At 39.8% G+C, this 15,879-nt stretch overlaps 1 protein-coding gene across 2 annotated transcripts in view; it reads right to left on the reverse strand.

Annotated features, from left to right (window-relative positions):
• The window catches only part of ANTXR2 (ANTXR cell adhesion molecule 2), a 169,981-nt gene that overhangs the window by 92,403 nt on the left and 61,699 nt on the right, over window positions 1-15,879 (reverse strand). For both annotated transcript variants that reach the window (XM_024115417.3, XM_024115415.3), the window contains exon 12: window positions 3,701-3,796. In XM_024115417.3, the coding sequence (XP_023971185.1) occupies window positions 3,701-3,796 (96 nt within the window). The remainder of the gene's footprint in view (window positions 1-3,700; window positions 3,797-15,879) is intronic.

Here is a 15,879-nt window from a genome sequence, read left to right on the forward strand (position 1 = left end):
TTTTTCTTTGTCTTTAATTTTTGTCAATTTGATTACTATGTGTCTCAGCATGTTTCTCCTTGGGTTTATCCTGCCTGGGACTCTCTGCACTTCCTGGACTTGGGTGGCTATTTCCTTTCCCATGTTAGGGAAGTTTTCGACTATAATCTCTTCAAATATTTTCTCGGCTGCTTTCTTTCTCTCTTTTCCTTCTGCGATCCCTGTAATGTGAATGTTGGTGTGTTTAATGTTGTCCCAGAGGTCTCTTAGGCTGTTTTCATTTCTTTTCATTATTTTTTCTTCATTCTGTTCCATGGCAGTGAATTCCACCCTTATGTCTTCCAGGTCACTTATCCGTTTTTCTGCCTCAGTTATTTTGCTATTGATTCCTTCTAGTGTATTTTTCATTTCAGTTATTGTATTATTCATCTCTGTTTGTTTGTTCTTTAATTCTTCTAGGTCTTTGTTAAACATTTCTTGCATCTTCTCCATCTTTACCTCCATTCTTTTTCCGAGGTCCCGGATCATCTTCACTATCATTATTCTGAATTGTTTTTCTGGAAGGTTTCCTATCTCCACTTCATTTAGTTGTTTTTCTGGGGTTTTATCTTATTCTTGCATCTAGTACATAGTCCTCTGCCTTTTCATCTTGTCTATCTTTCTGTGATTGTGGTTTTCATTCCACAGGCTGCAGGATTGTAGTACTTCCTGCTTCTGCTGTCTGCCCTCTGGTGGATGAGGCTATCCAAGAGGCTTCCTGATGGGAAGGACTGGTGGTGGGTAGAACTGGGTGTTGTTCTGGTGGGCAGAGCTCAGTAAAACTGTAATCTGCTTGTCTGCTAATGGGTGGGGTTGAGTTCCCTCCCTGTTGGTTGTTTGGCCTTAGGTGAGCCAGCACTGGAGCCTACAGGCCCTTTGGTGGGGCTAATGGTGGACTCTGGGAGGGCTCACACCAAGGATTATTTCTCAGAACTTCTGTTGCCAGTGTCCTTGTACCCGCTGTGAGACACAGCCACCCCCGTCTCTGCAGGAGCCCTCCAATACTAGTAGGTAGGTCTGATTCAGTCTCCTATGGGGTCACTGCTCCTCCCCCTGGGTCCTGATGCACACACTACTTTCTGTGTGCCCTCCAAGAGTGGAGTCTCTGTTTCCCTGAGACCCATCAAAGTCTTGCAATCAAATCCTGCTAGCCTTCAAAGTCTGATTCTCTGGGAATTCCTCCTACCATCCCTGGATCCCCAGGTTGGGAAGCCTGACGTGGGGCTCAGAACCTTCACTCCAGTGGGTGGACTTCTGTGGTATAATTGTTCTCCAGTTTGTCAGTCACCCACCCAGTGGTTATAGGATTTGATTTTATTGTGATTGTGCCCTTCCTACTATCTCATTGTGGCTTCTCCTTTGTCTTTGGATGTGGGGTATCTTTTTTGGTGAGTTCCAGTGTCTTCCTGTTAATGACTGTTCAGCAGTTAGTTGTGATCCCAGTGGTCTCGCAAGAGGGAGTGAGCGCATGTCCTTCTACTCCACCATCTTGAACCAATCTCTCTCTCTCCCTGCTTTTAAACCTACTTTAGGAAGCATATGCTCTGATTCATTTATTCCTAGGTCTAAATACAAGCTCATACTCAGGGCGAGCTGCTCTACAGTCTATATTTCTAAATGTAAAATAAAGATGGTTCTCTCTATTAAGTAAGTTGCAGAAATTAGTAAGCATTCATGATGCTTCTGAGAATAGGAAGCCCTCCTGACATCGTAAAAACATGCCTTAATGGTGTCCCTCTGTGCCTTCCATAAAGAAATATAATGCATGATTCCCAGTCTGCAGAGACCCAGGGATGGAACGGATCTATTCTCACCACCTGATGATTGAATCCTCTCTATAATACCCCATATGATGGTGGAGACTTTATTTGAGTACATCTAGCAACCTCCCAAAGAAGCCCATTTCGGTCTTCACAGGCATTCTTTTAAAATGCCACTTTGACGCTTTTGAGCCCTCTGGTCAATATTATATGAAATTGCAAAGTAATGAAATAAGGAAATCCACCATTGTGAAGTTTAAATTAAAAAACAAGAAGCACACATCATATTAAGGCACGTTTTTGTTTTTTAATTTGAGACTCAAGAGTGCTAGCTAGCCTAAAATCAACATATCTAAGATAATCAAGATAACTACAGGAAACCGTTTGAGTATAAATTGCTATAGCAGGAAACCGATTAGTTCAGCAAAGAGACAGGATGTTTCTTGTCTCTACTGTTGTCTAAGTTAATTCTGTGCCTCCTCCATGGGCTAACTGCTCTGAGATAAAGGATTGTAAAGTTGTCTCATGAAAGCAGACTGAAGTACAATGAATAATAAATGCAGGAGTAATACAAAGCACTGCCTGAAGTTGCAAGGAAGAGGAAAGCAGTCAGCAGCAGGGAGGGAGAAAAAGGCAGTCTAGTAGTATTATGTAAAACACTACTCTGATCTACAGAATATAAAGTTCTATATAATGTGCTGAGAAGGAAAGGAATATTATCAAAATAGCTAGTAGCATGTTTTGAAGGAGCACTTCTTCAGAATAACCTTTTCTACGAAGCCTGAACAATCCAAGTTGTATTGCTTGAGATGTGCTGATGTTTTTTACTCAACGTTCCACCCTGTGGCAGGAAAAATAATGGCTTTATAAAGATGTCCCCATCCTAATTCCCTGGAATTGTGAATAAATTGCCTTCCAGGGCCAAAGAGACTTTGCAGATGTGATTAAGGTTAAGGACCTTGAGATAGGAGATCATCCTGGATTACCCAGGTGGGTCAAACCTAATCACATGGTTCCTTAACACTGGAGGTCCTTTCCCAGCTGGGTTCAGAGTCAGAGGAACATGTGACTACAGAATAATGGTGACAAAGATGCAATGTGGCTGGCTCTAAAGGTGGAGGAAGGGGCTCCCAAGGCAAGGAATGGAGGTGGTTTCTAGAAGCTGGAAAACACAAGGGAGCAGATTCTGTTCTAGAGCATTAAGAGAGGAATGTATCACTGCCGATACTTTTTAACCCAGTTTAGCCCAGTGAGACCCATGTTGGATCTGTGATTACATAACTTAGATAATAAATTTGTGTTGCTTTAAGCCACCAAATGTGTGGCAATTTGTTACAGTAGCACTAGAAAGCTTATGACCCATATTCTTTCAGAGGTTTGACTCAAACATGAAAGATGACACAACACGAAATCAACTGTTGTAACTTCAAAAGTGAATGTTTAACAGATACCCTAACATTTGCACATGACTTACTTCTAAAATGTTTTTCTAAGAGGCAAACAGAGAAGGTCCTGAAATAGTAGATCTTTCAGAGGTAATGAAACATTCAATAAGCACTGAAAAAAAAAACCAACTGACAGATTATCAACCTCTCTCAATGAATCCAGCAGCACATATCATTCAATTTTCTTGAAATTTTTTTGTACTTGCATGGAAAACCCTTTATCCCTACAACCTGTCCTACCTTCTTTTCCCCTTCTTCCCCCAAATCTAATTTTGAAAGCTTTTTTGGATGAAGTTTTATAATAAACATTTATTGGCATGCATGAATACAGTTTACTATAATGACAAAAACTATTAAAATTCAATTTGCTAATTGAAACTTTGTTGTTGTTGAATATTGATTCATATTTCAGCCTTACTTTACACCTTGATGTTTAAAAAAACAAAAAGAGTAGGATTGCAAATCCTTCTTACTCACCACTTTGCAGCAAAGGGGCCAAAACCACCACATCAAACCGATACCCAAAAGTAGCAGTAACACCAAAATAGCAATGATGGCTGCAATCCCACTAGACTAGAGGAAGCACAAAACGAAAACAAGGATGTCAGCAAAGCTTAGGGTCAAATCCCAAACACATATTTTTTAAGGAAACATCAGAAAAAATTACAGAAAGCATCATAATCTTAAACCAGATTTCTTATATTCCTTTAAATTCTTTAAATTCTATAAATTACCTTATACCCTATTTATATTATATTCTACTTTATTACATTTATGTAATATATTAAGTATATTATAATCTATTTGTATTAAATTTCCTTATATTATATTTCATGTATATTAAGACAGGCAGTAAATAGTATAAAAATCTTCCAAACTGTTTGAAATTATGCCTTAAAGAAAAATAGGAAAAATCACAATTTGGATTTGTACGAATGGTCTGTATGGTCCCTACATTTTGTCTCTGGGAAAGGATTATTCTGGTCACAAGCATGATTACCTCTAGGCAGAATTTATGCAGAATTTTCCCAGGCTTTTTGATAATGGAACATTATTTACTTTATATATTTAAACGGTAGGACAAGATGATTATCAAAAATCACCAATCAGGTGGCAAACCAACAACAATGGTTCTTGTATGCATCAGAAAAGAACGCAACCTCATGCGTTCATATATCAGAAGACGTCTCAGGGCAGCTCAAGCACTACCAACACAAGAACCACACTGGTGCTTTTTCACTTTCTAATGATGATCTCCTCCAGGCCTAACACCCCTGCTCTGGGCTCTGCCTCTGACCCCATTCTTCTACCAAATACCTACACATCCTATAGGGCTTAGCTTAAGCCACTTCCTCAGGAAGACTTCCTTGTACCTTCTGGCTAGAAAATGCCCCTCCTTACTGTACAAGGCATAGTTCTCTGTACTTTAATCTCAGCATTTATCACAATATATTTACTGATTTATTTGCTTATTTATTTATGATGAACTACAATTTTTTATTTTGTCTTTTCTATATTCACTGTGAGCTCTAGGAAGGCAGCGCCTATGCCCAACCTACTTACTAATGTGCACTCCATGTCTGGCACTTAAAACTGCTAAGAGAATGAACTCCAAATAAATAAGACTGAAAAAGCCACAAAAACAAAGAAGAGTGTTTGCTGATTTTTAGTGCAGAGATAAAGTTTCCAAGAGAATGAGTTGTCTCTTCCAAACCACTGCTCTCCGGGATCCCCAGTAACCATGTTTGGATTGTGGGGGTTTTTTTGAGGGGGGAGGGGAAGATTTCAAGGAAGAAAAAAAAAACTGTAAATAAATCAATACACTGTCTGGGTGGAAATTTGGGCCTTCATAAGGCAGCTTTTCAGGGATACATTTCCTATCATTCAAAACAAATAAGTAGTACAAGCCCAGAAGTCAAGGCAAGAGCCACATTTAGCGCAAGAGCTGACAGAGAGAAAGGCTGGGTGGGAAGAACCTACCAGTTTCTATCTTAGAATAGCATTGTCTTAAAAATATTAGTCTGGAGGTCTAATTTTAAGCAAGTTGTTTAATTTCTCAGGGACTCCATTTTCTAATCTACAAAATAAGAAATTCAGTTGTTCCCAAAGCATGAAACTCTTTAGGGCAAAGCTATAACCAGGCTATCTCTCTTAAAAAAGCACTGCACACATTAGCATATTTTTAAAGCCCTGAATGGCTTTGTAGTAAAAAAGAACAGTCCAACTTATATCAACACAGGTCAATTTTTTTTTTCTCATAACATTATCAATATCCTACAGAACTCGAATTTCTTAGAATCCATTTTGGGAAATGTTAGGATTGATCAAAGCTAAGAGACTTTCAGATGTTGAAGCAACAATGGTGGTAGCATTTCATTAGAACATTTTATAATGGAATTTGAATTGTAATACATAATAACCTATGCATAAAGAGATAATGATCTTTATGTAAACAGTTATTTGTAAATGACTGAAAAGAGAAGAGAAGGTACTTTTCAAAAGTATTACTTTAGGGAGTGCTAGCAAAATATACTTGGTATAGCTAATCACAAAAATCTTGAAATATGTGTCACAGTTTCCTTATATCATCTGTTAGTATCACAAGGGAAAAAAAAGAAAAAGAGATTACCATATATTGACTTGGAAACTATCTCCAAACAGATCAATTTTCAAAGACGTTGATTACTAACAGCACTTCAGTTTTAATAAATCCATTAAAAAAAACTTTAAAAATAATTCTCAAAGCAGCATAGACCATAAAACATGTATTAATTTCAGAAATTTTTTTAGGAAAAGATTAAGAATCAAGTATACATGAACAATTAAAGCTATCCTTTGATTTCTAATTTTGCATCTGGATGCAAGAGGGAATAACCATACAAGCTATTTATGTAACTAATGTTAGGTTGCAAATGAATCGAAACAGACACCACCAAAATATCACCTAGAATCCTTGAGTATGTCATTTAATTTATTTTTCAGAAAACCACAAAAATAACTACAGAAACTTCACACACAGACACATACACATACAATCTTCATAAAGCTCTAATATTTACTATTAGACCATTCTTAAGGCACTTGAAGATGTTACCACATATTTACCATAAAAAATTAATTTAAAATTTAAGAAATGAGAAGACATGCAGTCATCTTGCAACTTCTTGATGTACAATTTGGTAGAATGAAAGTGTAAGCTCAACATGTGGTCACTGATGTAACCTAAACGTCTAAATCAGTGTCTTGCACACAGAAAGTTCTGTGTGTGTGTGTGTGTGTGTGTGTGTCAGAGAGAGAGAGAGAAAGAGAGAGAGAGAGAGAGAGAGAGAGAGAGGAGATAAATACTTTATAGGAAATTTCCTGGCAAATATCTAAGTTCTCTGTCCTCAAAACCAAAGAAAGTAATTCAGAGCACACATCAGAATACTTACAAAAACACTCAAAGTTCAACTTTCTACACAGAATTCTAAACGTTCATGAACAAATCATACAATTCTCCACAGGCTTGATTATACTAAGCTCTGAAATCTAGACAAACAAGAATATAATGGGAAAAGAATGTCAAAGAAATACATAGAAAACTATGATATCCTATGGGAGAAATGTTGTCAAATGTATAAATTCATGATTCCACCTTCAAATATAAGGTCTTACATAAGATAGCCCCGACCTGTGACCGTTAGTGTATGGAATGAATGCAGCCTTCCCCACCAGACCTTTCCCACATGAGGATCGAGCCATGGCATCCATGGAAATGCTCACCATGTGGCTGTGCACACCACTTCCAAAAGGGTTGTATGAACATTTGTTTTTCCCTTTTCTTAGAATTCAAATCCTATGTTCAGAAATAAGGACGTGAAACTGGAGGGTGTGAATATGCTAAAAGTTTAGTGGTTAGTTTTTTCTTTCTACAAATGTGTCATGAGCAGGAAATTCGGAAAATCATACTGACAGAATATAAAGTAGATGGGCTGGCCATAATAGGCAGTCAAAATTCTTGGATTTTCTTTCAAAAATGCCCCTGTTAGGAACACTGACAAAACATTATGCACATCCAGATGCAAATATACATTTAGTATAATAATATTATCATCTCAACTGATTCTGAAAATTAGTCTACAAGAAAACAGACTATGAAAATACACACTTTCTGAAGACCTACAGACTTAATCTTTATCACATTTAAGAGAAGCATGATGGAAAACAGGTCACAGTCAGCAAAGAATTTAATGCAACCCGAACTTGCCATAAACACAGCCCTGGATGCCCCGGTCGCAGACATTAGCTCAGTTCACTGCATACAAATCCAGGCTTTCCAGGTTCCTTTGTTTTGATTTGCCAGAGCCGTTATCAGAGCATGAAAGACTTCAGCCATGAAAGGGAAACAATTTCATTGCTCGCCATGAAAGGGAAATAATTTCATTGCTCACATAACTTTATAAACACATAGATTTCAGTCCTATGAGCAGATACTATGCTGCAAACTGCAGAGTCAGATGAAACTAGATCTGGTTACACAGAGTTATGTATCATAGGTGGAAACTAAAAGCCTCTCACCTCTGTTTAGGTGTGCTGCTCTTTAAACACTAGGCAGTTAAAAAGCTGCCAAAGCTATAATGTTGCACAAGTCTTCAGGAAGCCCACAGGTTAGTTTGAGGGACAACCTTTGAACACACAATCATAAATGTGAGAAGTATGGAAGGAGAGTACAACAGAAACAGGGCAAAGCAGGGACTAGCCTGGTCTGGGGTTCTGAGAGGACCTCCTGAGGAAGTATAAGAAAGCCCAGGAAGGGAGTGGAGGTCGAATGAGTGGCTCCTTGCAAGAACAAGAAAAGACAACTTTGTCTGAAAAATAGAATTTGAGAGGACTTGGTAGTACCTGAAGCAGCTGAAGAAAATAATGAAACACAAATTTCTGGAAAGCAGTAATCCTCTTTATTACAGAGAGAATTGGCCACTTGTTGGGTTAATTTCCATTTGTTAGATGACTTTCCAATCGGCCATTTGTTGGATCAATTCTTCCTAGCTATAGTTCTGAACAAGTAGTATTTTCAGATGTCTACAAAGACAAGTTAGGAGTCCAGTTGGAGGTTTAGTACCCAGATGTCGGTCAAGGCTTTGAAGCCAAAACTCTTTTAAGGGTTAAGTTGGGGACACACCAGAACCTTGAGCTTGATTTTAGGGTAAAAGGAATATATTTTCTAGTCATCCTGGACACGTTCAGTCTTTGAACTTCATCTGCATCTATTTTCCTTTTCTTCATTAAAAGGAAGTTATAATGTACAATGAAAAACTTCACTCCGCCAAATAGAACTGAAATTCTAGCTAACAGAATGACAGACGTATAAAAACAAATCAGAGTCACTACTGTACTCGCAAAACAACTATGGGAAAAGAGGAATCACTCAAAAATTTCAAAAGTGCGTGAATAGCCTGTTACAATCTATCTAGAAAATAATTAATCACAGCAACCGCATTAGAATAAAACAGACCCAGAAAAGGGGAACTAAATCTCCACAATTTTGTTTCCATGAATTTAGAGCTAGGGGAAGAAAAAATAGTCATAAAATAGGTGATGATTTCATGTACTAGATTCTTTGGAAATATTCCATATCAGAAACTAGCAAACCATGCGCCAAAGGCCAAATCAGCTCATCTGTTTCATAAGATGCCTGGCAAGCTAAAAAAATTTTTTTACATTATTACATAGCTGAAAAAAATTTAAAGAAAAATATACTATCAATACATGAAATTCAAATTCTCGTGTATACAGTATGTTGAACACTGCTATGCCCATTTGTTTATATGTCTAATGGCCGCCTTTGGGTTACAATGGCAGAGTTGAGTAGTGTAACTGTACAGACCCTAAAGCCTAAAATAATTACTATCTGACCCTTTATAGAAAAATATTGCCAACCTCTGTCTTATATAAATCAAATTAGGACCTGGTAACGAATGGCAGATTGTGCAAGTATTGAGGCCAGGGGAAGACAAACTTGGGTTCAATTCTCAATTCTAGCATTTACTCGACTATGAAACTGAGCAAGCAATTTAACCCCAGGGCCTCCAGGCTCCAAGTCTCCCTTTTCTCAGGGGCAGTGAAAGCTGAAATCAGCCAACGTTCTGCTCATCAAGCTGTGTAGCATGCTGAGGGTTGGATCCACCTACTAGCAGAAGCATCTTCTAATGTGTTTGCATCAATGTGCACTAAAGATTGGAGGTGGCTCTCTGTTCCTCAGTTTTCTCATCTGTAAAATTAAGGTAATAGTAATAGCCTCCTCTTGAGTGGTGAGAATTAAATGAAATCATGAAGTACTGAGCACATGTGTAGCGCTTAGCACAGTGCCTGGCACTTAATTAGTGCTCAGAAAATTTGTTCTTAGTATTATTATTCTAAAAGAATCAGAAGAGCAGTGGCTCCAAGGGGGGAAAAAGACATCTTTCACTGAATTTTTTAAAGCGGAGACACATTTAGATCTTCTGAGACAGACGAAAAGAATGGACTGCCTAAGTCTAAACCCTCCTCAGATTCTAGTCTTAAATCTTTTAAGTCCAAACCTTAGTTTCCCCACTTTTAAGCTGAATATACAGGTACTGTCATTCATTCCTTTAACAAATAATTTTGAAGCACCTGCCTCATGTAAGGACCAGGCACTGAGAGGGAGGCAATGAGCAAGGCACAGACTGCAGAGAGAGGCCGAGAAGTAAACAGGAAATTACAACCCAGTGACATAAGTGCCTTAATAAGACTGAGCCCGGATGCTCTTGGAGAACAGAAGAGCTTCTTTGTTTGTGAGATTTCCACAAGGATTAATCAATTGCTAAATAATGGTGTTTTACTTTGTTTGGCTTTTCGAATGCCTGTGAAGAACCAAAAGCATCATCCAAGAATGAGTAAGATTACTAACTTCATCTCTCCTAATTATCACATCTGAGTATGCCTGAAAGGCTAGGTATCACATAAATACAAGGCCGGTATTCATCATAATATTATCCACTGTCTTCTTCTATTCTGAATAGAGGTGTAATGCACACATCTGCAGGTACTTTCTCATCAGCTCCATTCTCACTTTCTACATCTATAAAACGGTGATATTACTACCACACACCAGACATATTTGCATTTAAATCAAAGTAATGGTTAAATCTCATTTAAATGGTTAAATGAGAAAAAAAGAATTATCCCATGGTTATGTAAGTCAAATAATTATGCTGTACACCTTAAACTTATACAGTGCTGTATGTCAATTATATCTCAATAAAACTGGAAGGAAAAAAAACTCTCTAGCCCTTTGTCTCAGCAGAGTTGAGTTCAATCTCTCACAAACGTGGAAGATTTTCTTCCCTTCATTCATTTTAACACTGTGTACTGAAGTTTAGGAACCACAGACCTGTAGGATGAACTCTAAGCTCTTTTTTTTTTTTTTTTTTTTAGGTCATGGATAATCTGATCTAAATTTTCTCTTTCCAAGCTTTCCTTCCACTATTTTTACCCCAACCAAATATACCTACTTTCAATTTTTTTCATTAATTTTTTATTAAAGTATAATTGCTTTACAATATTCTGTTCGTTTCAGTTGTACACTATAGTGATTCAGTATTTTTGCAGATTATATTCCTTTAAAGGTTTTATAAGATAACGGGCATAGCTCCCTGTGCTATACAGTAAATACTTGTTGCTTATCTATTCAGTATATAATGGTTTATAACTGTTAATCCTGTATTCCTAATTTGTCCCTCGTCCCTTCAATTTCTGTTTGCTATTTATCTGTAAAATGCTCCCCCCCTCCTCTCTCTTTGCCTAAGACCTGCTCTCCTTTCAAGACCCAGTTTATCTCGGTTCCTCCATAAATACAAAACATTTCTCTGGCTTTCTTTCCCTTCTTGCTCTACCTACTAAAAGCTCCTTTTTTTTTTTTCACTAAAAATCATGTGGAATTTGGTTGACTTTTTCATTCCATACAACAGCTCCCAAATGTGCACCTCCAATCCAGACCTCTTTCTAGAACTTCAGACCTGTGTATTCAACAGCTTTTCTGACACTCCCACTGAGATGAAAGATGGACATCTTTCACTCAACCTTTCCAAAACAGACCTCCTCATCTTTTTCAAAAAATGGCTCGGGCTTCCCTGGTGGTGCAGTGGTTGGGAGTCTGCCTGCCGATGCAGGGGACATGGGTTCGTGCCCTGGTCGGGGAAGATCCCACTTGCCGCTGAGCGGCTGGGCCCGTGAGCCATGGCCGCTGAGCCTGTGCGTCCGGAGCCTGTGCTCTGCAACGGGAGAGGCCACAGCAGTGAGAGGCCCGTGTACCACAAAAAACAAAACAAAACAAAACAAAACAAAAAAACGGCTCTACCTGATGACAACTCATCTTTCTAGTTGCTCAGGTGAAAAAGCCTGGAACTGTCCTTATTGTCTTTCTCTCACACCCGTATCTAATCTGTCTAGGTATCCGGCAGACTCCACCTTTAAAATATATTCAAATCTAACCACTTCCCACCATCTCCCTTGCTATCTGCGCAGTGGAGCCACCATCCCCTCTCCTAGATTACTGAACTAGCCACAGAATTGGTCTCCAGGTCTCCACTTTGACCCCTACTTGCAAAGTCTATTTTTGCACAGCAGCCAGAATGATCCTTTTAAAACACAGTCATACCATGTCACCTTCCAGTGGCTCCTGTTTCACTTAGAAAAAAACTCAGAATCTTACAATGACTTACAAAACTCTCCATGATCTCTCCCCTCCCTCCACTCTCTCCTACTCATCTCAGGCCTCCTCCTCCCCCAGCTACCTCCACTCTGCACACTGGCTGCCTTGCTCCTCTTTAAACCAGCCACATGCACTCCCATCTCAGGCTCTGTTCGAGCTGCTCCCTCCGCAAGAACACTCTTCCCTTATACGGTCTTCAGGGCTCACTCCCTCACCTTCCTCAAGGCTTTGCTTAAATCTCTTCTCAAGAGAAAGTATTCAGATGCCTTATTTAATATAACAACATGCCACCAAACTTTCTCTCCATCTCTGACACAACTGATGTTTCTTTTTCTGAAATCACCTTACTCTTAAAACCACCTCGAGTCATGTTACGCTCCCCTTAGAACTAGCAAGACCTAGAAAGACTTCCTCTTTCCAGGAAGCAAACAAGCTGTACATTCCAAATGAGTCATTTAGCTTCAGCATCCCTGCACACATAAACCATGCATGCTTATAGGAGGCAGACAAATACATTTTTTCCTGCTTCTGTGGAAGAGAGGTGAAAAAAGATGGCTGGAGGTACAGAATAGGAAGGATGGAGAAAGAATGCCATTTCAGTGAGCAAAACACTGAGATACAATATACCACAAATGTCTGTAATCTCAACCACATCCTGAGGGACCAGGAAACCTACACATTACAACATCCACAAAATCTATAAATTGCAACATGAATTGACGATAAAAAGGGGAAAAAAACAACTAGCTATTTTCAAAATAAAAACAGGTGTTGTTCAAGAGTTATCCAGGGAATTCAATAATGACCCAAGAGTCCATATGGATGCTTGTTTTCCCTGCAATGTTTTCTTACAACAAGAAACAAACTATCTCTCTACAGATAATATTGAGTTGCTTTGTTTCGTTTGCTGGAGGAAGGATGTCTATCAAGTTAAAAGATCAAAATATAACACCATAAAATCATGAGATGGAGGTGGCGCCTTCAAGATGGTAGAGGAGTAAGACATGGAGGTCACCTTCCTCCCCACAAATACATCAGAAATACATCTACATGTGGAACAACTCCTACAGAACACCTACTGAACACTGGCAGAAGACTTCAGACCTCCCAAAAGGCAAGAAACTCCCCGTGTACCTGGGTAGGGAAAAAGAAAAATGAATAAACAGAGACAAAAGAATAGGGATGGGACCTGCGCCAGTGGGAGGGAGCTGTGAAGGAGGAAAGGTTTCCACACACTACGAAGCCCCTTCGCGGGTGGAGACTGCGGGTGGCAGAAGGGGGAAGCTTCGGAGCTGCGGAGGAGAGCGCAGTGACAGGGGTGAGGAGGGCAAAGCGGAGAGATTCCCGCAGAGGATCGGTGTCGAGCAGCACTCACCAGACCGAGAGGCTTGTCTGCTCACCCGCCAGGGCGGGAGGGGGCTGGGAGCTGAGGCTCGGGCTTTGGTCAGATCCCAGGGAGAGGACTGGGGTTGGCTGCGTGAACACAGCCTGAAGGGGGCTAGCGCACCACAGCTAGCCAGGACAGAGTCCAGAAAAAATCTGGACCTGCCCAAGAGGCAAGACACCATTTTTCTGGGGTGCGCGAGGAGAGGGGATTCAGAGCACCAGCTAAACGAGCTCCAGAGAAGGGCACGAGCTGCAGCTATCAGCATGGATGCCAGAGATGGGCATGAAACACTAAGGCTGCTGCTGCAGCCACCAAGAAGCCTGTGTGCGAGCACAGGTCACTATCCACACCAACCCTCCCAGGAGCCTGTGCAGCCCACCACTGCCAGCGTCCCGTGATCCAGGGACAACTTCCCCGGGAGAACACACAGCACTCCTCAGGCTGGTGCAACGTCACTCAGGCCTCTGCCGCCGCAGGCTTGCCCCGCACTCCGTAACCCTTCCTCCCCCTGGCCTGAGTGAGTCAGAGCCCCAGAATCAGTGGCTCCTTTAACCCTGTCCTGTCTGAGCGAAGAACAGATGCCTTCAGGCGAACTACATGCAGAGGCAGGTCCAAATCTAGAGCTGAACCCCGGGAGCTGTGCGAAAAAAGAAGAGAAAGGGAAATCTCTCCCAGCAGCCTCAGGAGCAGCAGATTAAATCTCCACAATCAACGTGATGTAGCCTGCATCTGTGATTCCACAGATGAATAGACAACGAATCATCCCAAACTGAAGAGGTGGACTTTGGGAGCAACAGTAGACTTGGGGTTTGCTTTCTGCATCTAATTTGTTTCTGGTTTTATCTTTATCTTAGTTTTTTATTTAGACATTATTATCAATGGTAGATTTGTTTATTGATTTGGTTGCTCTCTCTCTTTTTTTTAATATACATATATTTTTTTCTTTTTATTTTTTTCTGAGTATGTGTATGCTTCTTTGTGATTTTGTCTGTACAGATTTGCTTTTGTCATTTATCCTAGGGTTCTGTCTGTCTGTTTTTTGAGGGGTTTTTTGGTTTATTTTTTGGTATAGATTTTAGCGCTTGTTATCATAGGTGGAATTGTTTTTTCATTTGGTTGCTCTTTTCCTTCTTTTTTAAATTATTTTTTATTTTTATTTTTAATAATTTTTTTATTTTAAGAACTTTATTTTATATTTTTTCTTTTCTTTTTTTTCTACCTTTTCTTCTGAACCATGCGGCTAACAGGATCTTGGTGCTCTGGCTAGGTGTCAGGCCTGAGCCTCTGAGGTGACAGAGCCAAGTTCAGAACATTGGTCCACTAGAGACCTCCTGGCCCCACATAATACCAAATGGCGAAAGCTCTCCCAGAGATCTCCATGTCAACACTAAGACCCAGCTCCACTCAACGACCAGCAAGCTACAATGCTGGATACCGCATGACAAACAATTAGAAAGACAGGAACACAACCACACCCATTAGCAGAGAGGCTGCCTAAAATCATACTAAAGTCGCAGACACCCCAAAACACACCACCGGACGTGGTCCTGCCCACCAGAAAGACAAAATCCAGCCTCACCACCAGAACACAGGCACCAGTCCCCTCCCGCAGGAAGCCTACACAACCCACTGAACCACCCTTAGCCACTGGAGGTGGACAACATAAACAACAGGAACTATAAACCTGCAGCCTGAGAAAAGGAGACCCCAAACACAGGAAGTTAAGCAAAACGAGAAGACATATAAATACACAGCAAATGAAGGAGCAAGGTAAAAACCCGCCAGACCAAACAAGTGAAGAGGAAATAGGCAGTCTACCTGGAAAAGAATTCAGAGCAATGATAGTAAAGATGATCCAAAATCTTGGAAATAGAATGGAGAAAATACAAGAAAAGTTTCCCAAGGAACTAGAAGAACTAGATAGCAAACAAACAAGGATGAACAACACAAAAAATGAAATTAAAAATTCTCTAGAAGGAAACATTAGCAGAATAACTGAGGCAGAAGAACAGATAAGTGACCTGGAAGATAAAATAGTGAAAATAATTACAGTAGAGCAAAATAAAGAAAAACAATGAAAAGAATTGAGGACAGTCTCAGGGACCTCTGGGACAACACTTATCGCACCAGCATTCGAATTATAGGGGTCCCAGAAGAAGAAGAGAAAAAAAAGGGACTAAGAAAATATTTGACGAGATTATATTTGAAAACTTCCCTAATATGGGAAAGGAAATATTCAACCAAGTCCAGGAAGTGCAGAGAGTCCCATACAGGATAAATCCAAGGAGAAACATGCCAAGACACATATTAATCAAACTATTAGAAATTCAATACAAAGAAAAAATATTAAAAGCAGCAAGGGAAAAGCAACAAATAACATATAAGGGAATCCCCATAAGGTTAACAGCTGATCTTTCAGCAGAAACTTTGCAAGCCAGAAGGGAGTGGAAGGACATATTTAAAGTGATGAAAGGGAAAACCAACAACAAAGATTACTCTATCCAGCAAGGATCTCATTCAGATTCGATGGAGAAATTAAAACCTTTACAGACAAGC

This window comes from Physeter macrocephalus, chromosome 7, assembly GCF_002837175.3.
Source record: "Physeter macrocephalus isolate SW-GA chromosome 7, ASM283717v5, whole genome shotgun sequence".
NCBI lineage: Eukaryota > Metazoa > Chordata > Mammalia > Artiodactyla > Physeteridae > Physeter > Physeter macrocephalus.